The following is a 7,702-nucleotide window of genomic DNA, read 5'->3' as shown; positions in this document are numbered from 1 at the left end:
CCAAGAGGAGATGCTTCCACCATCTCCATGGAGCCTCCTACTGCCAGGAAGCTGCTCTTTCCTGTAGCCTCCCAGCCTCAAGCAGTTGGGTTATTTTCCTTGTTTCTAAGGTGATTTGGGCAGTGTGTCCCTTCCAGACCTGCACTGGTGTCCCTGCAGGTGAAGCGTGGGGACTTGCTATGGGTGTCCCTGAGCATGGCTGGTACCAGTTGATGTAACTGCAGCTGTGCACAGGCAGTGGTGACTGACAAAGCCACCACACCTACCCCACCAGTGACACCCTCAGAGCCCACCTGACTCTCACAAGGACCCGCCTCTCCTCTCCCAGATGTTCAGACCCAGGTATCTGGGATGCTCTCCCCAGGCCTAGGCAGTCACTGAGCAAGCCTCTGCACATGCGCTGCAGGTGGACTTACAGGCACACAAGGGACACGCACACACAGGAGTGGTGGGGGGGATCTGCCTGCTGCCAGGGACACAGACAGGAGAAGGCTGCAGGGCTCAGGTCTTTTATTGCAAAGAGGGAGATAATACAAAAAAGGACAGTCACCCCTTTCTGGGTCCCCCCAGGCCTGCAGCTGGCTGAGAGGGGTGACAGCAGGGGAAGGTCCAGGCGTTGCTCCTCCTGCATGGGGGCCTTGGCTTACACAGTGGGGAGCAGGTTGCTGCCAAGGACCACACTGGAGCCAGGGCCATCCACAAGAGTAAAGCAGGTGACCTGCTGTGTCCCTGTGTGGTGCCCTGCCTGGCCAGAGAGCAGTGCTGTATGGGGAGCACTGGTGGGGGAGTCTGGCACAAGATAGGGCTGCCTGGCCCCAGCCAGACACAACACCTGGCAGGCAACCCTGGCCTCCTCCTCTACGCTGCTGCCTGTTTCACTTGGTGGGGTGCTGAGGTCTCAAACTGCTCTGCAGCCTTATGGAGGCCACTACAGGGGGCCCTCACCATGCGACCCTTGGGGCCCTGAGCAGCTTCACCCAGGGAGGGAGGGAGCAGGGTCGTTGCCCTCTGTCCAGGTGGGGAGCTCAGTGGCCTCTGGTTTGTAGGTACTGCCAGGCATGGTGGTGCCCAGGCTGTAGCTCCTGCTGGCTTGTCACGTGTTGTCCCGGGCCAGCTCCTCGGGGCAGGCAGGCTGGTCCCGGGACTTGCGCAGCCCTACTGTGGGCAGTTGGGCTGGGTCACTGTGCTGTAGGTCTGGCCCCGAAGGCGTGTGGTGCTGGTGCCGCTGGTACTGCACAAACATACAGACCTTCATCCCAATGGCAAGCATGTTTTTGCCCATGAAGATGCTGGAGACCCGGGCGTCCCTGAAGAAGACCATGTTGCTGCCTCGGATGAAGATGGTGGTGATGTTTACAGTGAGCATGCTCAGCATGGGGTACAGCATCATCCGGTGTGGCACGATGCCAATGCCCTGCATGCTGATCTCACACAGGGACACGCAGGGGAGGACCAGGAGCAAGATGTAGCAGTAGAAGAACATGATGCCCTCAGCCCACAGCGGCAGCCCCTTCTTCTGTGGCTCCCACAGGTTGGCCTGGATGTCCAGCACATCCAGCATGTCCACAATGACCCAGAAGAGGCGGTTGCGGAGATCTTCCTTCTTCTTGAATGTTCTGACATACTCCATATGCTCCGTGGCCACCAACAACACGTAGAGGGCTGGGATGCAGATGGAGAGCAGCAAGGTCAATGCTTTGCGAGCTATGAGGTCCAAGCTTTTCCGGTCAGCTTTATAATTCTGGTACACAAAGTAGACTTTGATCTCCAGAACGAAGACATACAGGAACCAGAGGATCATGGCATAGCCCCGCTTAGCTGTCTTTACCTCTGCCCCGACCCAGATGGCCACATAGCGGAGGACCAGCAGGAAGCACAAGTCACCCACTGCCACCATGACACAGATGCCCAACTTCCTGGAGCCCTGGCTCTGCTCCACCAGGTAGGCATCCATGAGGACGAGGCTGGTCATGATGAGCACAGTGGAGAGGCACACGTGGGGCTTGCTGACAGGTGGTGGGGGAACCATCCTGCACAGAGGAACAAGCAGGGTTGTCAGGGAGTTGCTGAGATTTCCTATCCCCACCCTTGAGCCCCCTTCTGCTGCCCTCTCCCCAACAGCTGTGGATGGCTGAAAGAAGGGAGGGGGGTGTTCATAGATTTCAACCATCCTATGTGCCTGGTTTGTTCCAAACCTGCAGACTTCCAGCCAAAGTGCTCCTGAGACTCCTGACCAGGCCATCCCGGTGGCCCATGATGTCTGAAGCCCAGGTCCTAGGCTGCACATAGTGGGACAGGCTGGACACTTGGCACACTTCAAGCACTTGGAATGCCACTGCCTCTTCTGGTAGCTCATCACACTGGCTAGTCTCTGCCACCATGAAGGGTATGTGCCTTATTTTCCATGGGACTTCCCCGCCAGTGGCACTGGTTATATTTTTCTCCCCAAGGCATATAAGACCACAACTATGCATTTAACCCAAGCAGGCCCTTAACTGCTATGATCCAGGACTGTTATTTTAGTCTCCTTATTCTCATGCACAGCACAAGATGAAGGGTTATTTTTAGCCTAGCTATCCTGTGGGGTGAGAGGGAAGAAATCAGCCCAATATTCAGTTTCCTTCAGGTTCATGGTCCCCAAGAGCTTTGCCTAGAGCTGTTTGCCCATGCCTACCCTGCCCCACCACCATGACCTGAAAGCAAGGAAAAGCAGCACCAGCCCACAGCTTCAGGACACAAGGAGCTCTGCAACAGGCCCTCAATTTTGGCAGGATGCTCAGCTTTCCTGGGCTGGGGCGGAGCAAAGCACCATCCCCAAAAGGACCCTGTGTGCCTTGTATGGCACCAGGACTGTCAGACTCCCTCCCCCTGACCAAGCACAGCTGCAGGCAGCTGCTGTCAGAGGCAGAGAGGGAGGACAGAGTCGGGGCCTCGCCAGGCACAACTCAGCAGCTGCTCTGGAGGGGAGCCAGCCCCCCGGATGAAATGGAGGATGAAGCTGGGCTGATGACTGTGTGGCACAGTGCTGCACGATGGCTGCCCACGCAGAGCTCGCCTCAGCCACACCTGGGCCATGCAGGGGCACCGGGACACCATCCTGGTCATCCAGTGGGCAGTGTGTGGGTGGCATTTGACCATGGAGCAAGCACTTGAGAGCAGGATGGAGACCGCACAGCTAATGGTCAGCTCTGCACACGGATGCTCCTGGTGCTGAAACTGATGGCACAGGGCCCTGAGCACAAGGTACCTGAACTCCTGCTTTTTGGCTGAGGGAGCAGGTGTCCGGCACAGTCGTGCATCCCTGGGCCCAGCAGCATCCTTGCATGTTGTGGGAGGCAGCGAAGCCTGAAGCTGCCAGACACAGGTGACTCTCAGGGGGAAGAGATCAGAGGCCGGTGAGCTTGGGGGAGCTCATGAATGTGGCACATCTGGAGCGCGCCACACGGCTGGGGCTCACCCGCCTGTGACTCCACGGCCTTCCCGAGCCTCTGGAGAGACTGGGGGTATCCCAAGCCCCGGCTCAGCACGGCCTCACCGCACAGACGCCCACCCCGGGGCCCGAGTGGGGCCGCCCCGCCGGGCCATGTCCCCTCTGGGTGCCCGGGCGCTCCCGACCCCGCCTGTCCAGAGCCCCCTTCCCACGCCGGCCGGGCCTCGTCGGGGGCGGGCGCTGCCCGCCGGCCGCGGCAGCTCGGCCCGCAGGCCTCCCGGGGTCCCGCTTACCTCGGGCGGCTCCCCGGGGCTCAGGGCAGCGGCAGCGGCGGCCCCGGGCCCGGCGCGGCATCGCCCGGCGCGGCCCGGCGGCGGTGGCTCTGCGGCGACGGCGCTTGGCCCCTCCCGGTGGGCGGCGGGCGGGGACTGCGGCGGCCCCCGCCTCACTGGCGGGCCCGGCACCGCCCGCCGCTCCTTCTGCTGCTGCTCCTCTCTGCCCGCCGCCGTTGGGGCCCCTCGGCGGGTTCCCTCCCGCTCTCCTGCCGTCCCCATCAGCTCCCGCCCTGGGGCCACGTCCTGCACCCCCTCCCTCCTCCAGCCAACCTCCCACCCCACGGTCTCCTCCTGCCCCTCCGCCCTGCCCTGCCCCGGCCTGACACAGACCACTCACGGCCGCAGCTCAGCAGTGGTCCCAGGAAAACCTGTGTCGCACAGGGAAGCCTGGGCTGACAAGGGTCCTGCCTGCCCTCCAGGAGGGACTGGGGCCGGGAACCCTCCTTGCTGGGGCCTCACTGGTGGAGGAGGCAGGGGAACACATGCACCTCCGTGACCTGGCTCCCAGCTATGCTGGTCTGCAGGATCCTGGGAGCTCCAGTTCCTCAGGACTCTGGTACAGCTGGGCTTGGCACAGCCAGGGGCCTGTGTGCAGATAAACCAAGCCAGGAAAGGCGAAAGGTTTCCCTTACCTTGGCGGATATACCTCTCTGCAAATGCTCTTCTATCAGCCTAAGCAGCTTATTGCATTTAACTCTGAACTTGCTTCTAAGTGATTTAGGTCTTAGCTACACAGGGAAGGTTTAGCAGTGTATTTCTGGCTTTAAAGTGCTCATTGTAAATATATGTATTTTTGGAAGATGGGGAGGCTCTCGGATCTCTGGAGATGGGCTAAGAGCAAAACCAGATATAGACCTGAGACCGAGGACAAGTGCAAGTGACAGAGTGCCAGGGGAAATGCAGCCCACCTTGCATAAGTTCCTGACAGGTTAGCCATAGGTCCTTGTTGTATCTGATGCCCTGGAGCATCTCGAGTGGCACCATGAACATATGAATCCCATCTGCAGTGTCCATGGCAAATGGAGACATTGGACCAGCATCCAGCCTTAGCTCACGTGTCCCATGGTGAGTGTGGACTAGTTGATGCAGGCAGATGGAGGGCCTCTGTGAAGGGAGCAGAGCTCTGCCTTACAGAGGTGCAACAAGGTAAAGAGCTTGGCTGTGGGATCGTTCTCCTAGCCCCAGAATAAGCAGCAATCCCCAGAAGGGCTGAAAGAGCAGGAAAACAAAGCAGCCTAAACAACCTGCCTCCAAAAATGAAACCTTGCAACTCAACCTCAGTGGAGAGCTCTGTGAGGCACAAGAGGGCAAGCTGACACAGAAAAAAACTAGTTCTTTTCTACTGGATGCAGAAGCACCAGCTCTCACTTGCTATCAGAGCAATCTCTTGCAGGCTTCAAGGGGTTGCTGTCCATGAAGGTGCCGAGGGAGTGGGACACCACAGAGGTACCTATGTGACAGAGGTAGGACAGAGGTGCTGGAGGTCACTACCGAGCAGTGCGGCTAAAGATAAGATGATTCATCTGTGAGCTGGAATCATAAAACCTCTGAGTCTTCACTAGAGACTAGGACGGGAGGTGACAACATTTGCGTGGGAAGCAGTGAAGAACTGCTTTAAGGAGGCACATAAAAATAAGGAATCAGAGCAAGAGCAGATACTTGTGCTTCTCTAAAACATGATGCTGGAACCAGGGTGCCAGAGTTCATATGTGGAAGCAGCTGTATCAGAGACAAAACTGAAGGAAACCAAAGGGGGTACACCAGGGCTCCCAGACACATAGCTGCTCCCTGGCTGCTGCTGGCTTCAGACCTGGGTGAAAAAGCATCCTCAGCTTAGCCCTGTGTTGCCTGTGACACCTGCACCCCACTGTTGTCACTGAAGAGTCCCTCTAGGGCAGTGACAGCAATGCAGTCTAAGGCTGATGGGAGAGAGCCAGAGAAATCCATCAGAAATCCAACCTTCATCTGGTTAACATCCTTAAAGGGGAACTGCAGGAAGCAGAGGAAGTTTGTCAGCAAGGGATAGCAAGCAGTGGTTGCAATGGGGAAAGGCTGGCAGCGACCTGGGGACCATGCTGAGAGCTTCAACTGCTCCAAAAGAGGTTTGTGACCCCCAGAATCTGGTCACAGAGTTCAAGACGTGGCTGGAACTGGTGGGCATCGTTTAGGAAAGCAATTTAAAAAACCTCCAAACAAGTGGGGAACAGCCTGTGAGTAAGCTGATCACAGGGTGCTAGGAGGTGTCTTATCACAAAAAAAGGCTAATGTGAGCAAGGTGTTGGAAGGTGACATCAGAGTGGAGAAGAAAGAAATTGGGCATGACAAGTAGGAAAAGAAAGGAATTAATATAGAGTCAATTCAGGGAACTAGTCGTCAAAAATACAGAATGGAGTGAATAGAGCAATGGGGTGCAAGCTGGGCCTCTGAAAAAATGGTATCTATTGGAAAACCTTGATTTCAAACACAGCTACATGCAGCATCACACACCTTGATGGTACAGAGAGTGGGTGCTGCTACTTCTGCTGCAAGCAACTCAGAGGAAGAGAGAAAGGACTATCATGGAAAAACAGCAAGTTAAGGGGCACTTAGTGCAAAGCTGTGGTAGAGCACACATGCTGGACCACCTGGATGTACCTAGAGGGGGACACTGTAGCTGGTAACACATGCAATCATGGCAGCCTGGGCTCATAAGGATTTTGAAAATTGAGGCTTTTAGCATTTAATCCAGAGCACACAAATCCTGCAGCCACCTCAGCCCTTCACAAGGTGAAGTGCCCGAGTGGTAGAGCAGGGACCAGCAGCCCAAGCACTGGTGATGTGGCACTGTCCCAGGGCTTGGAGGCTGGGCTGGATGTGGGGTCAGCCCTGGGAATGGCCATGTGGGCCACCGCTACCGGAGGCCAGTGCAGATCTACGCAGCCTGCTCAGGACAAAGACACACTCCTGGCTCGTTGGCATGGGGGGCAGTGTGTGACCAGCAGCATCTGCCTGTCCCATCCAGGCCAGAGCCCTCTCCAAATATCCTCCATACACCCTCCAGCCCCAGTCGTATGTCACAGGTTTACTTGTTCTAAAAAAAACAAGTGGGAATTTTCTTTTCTTTCCCCTGCATCATCATGAAAGAGGAATGCTGAAGGAGGGAGGGGGAGGGTGATTTTTTGGCTGGGGTGATTGACACACACAAAAGAACTGGCCGCAGCCTGCATTCCAGACTGATGGCCCTCAGGAGACTGGGGGGGGGAGGGGCGGAAAGTAAGTTTTCTTCCTCTCCTCAGGCACTCCACTTTTGCCCTGACTCAGGGAATGTGTGTGTGTGTGTGTGTGTGTAAAAGCTCCGAGTTTGTTTTGTTTTCGGCTGGGTCATCTGGCTGCTTCTAGCCGCGGTTCGCCTCCGTTCTCCTGCACCCTGTTCTGCCCCCAGCCCGGACTTGTTCAGATTTCATCGGAGAGGCTTGGCCCTTCTGCGAAGGAACCTTTGGGGGAGGAGGCCACCCCTTCCCTCCTCTGCTCCCATGCTTGTTCCCGTCGACGAGGAGGGGGGGAGTCCCAGCCAGAGCCAGCCGCCGACAGCGTAAGTCTGTGGAAAGAGCCCCCCTTTTTTTTTTTTCCCCTTTTCCCCTTCTCGGTGTGGGGGAATCTCCATTTCGGCTCCTCCCGCGCTCCGGGGCCCTCACGCGGCGACCGCCAGAGCCCAACAGCGCCCCCTGCCGGCCACCAGAGAGCAACTGCAGGCTCTGCTCCGCCCGTGATCCAACAGCGCCCCCTGCTGGCCCTGGTTAGAATTGCGCCAAAAGGCGGAAAGTACTGAACGGGGTTTTTCTTGAAGGGGGACTTTGGGTACAGGATTAGTGTTTAGTTGTTTTTGTGTTCTTTTGTTGTTCTGCCAATACGCATATATCCTTTAATAATGGGCTGTTATCTTTTCTTTCTCCATATT

The 7,702-nt window shown here is 57.0% G+C and overlaps 1 protein-coding gene across 1 annotated transcript; it reads right to left on the bottom strand.

Annotated features, from left to right (window-relative positions):
- Positions 1–493: 493 nt before the first annotated feature.
- LOC116785138 (transmembrane protein 121-like) lies at positions 494–3,317 on the bottom strand. The gene is given in 3 exon segments (XM_032684380.1): positions 494–2,030; positions 3,248–3,282; positions 3,285–3,317. Coding segments are annotated over 3 exon segments (1,005 nt in total). The 3' UTR covers positions 494–1,093.
- Positions 3,318–7,702: the final 4,385 nt, after the last annotated feature.

Source organism: Chiroxiphia lanceolata, chromosome 3, assembly GCF_009829145.1.
Source record: "Chiroxiphia lanceolata isolate bChiLan1 chromosome 3, bChiLan1.pri, whole genome shotgun sequence".
NCBI classification, from domain to species: Eukaryota; Metazoa; Chordata; class Aves; order Passeriformes; family Pipridae; genus Chiroxiphia; species Chiroxiphia lanceolata.
Note: the sequence above shows the minus strand (reverse complement) of the source record. Positions and strands in the feature narration are given on the sequence as shown.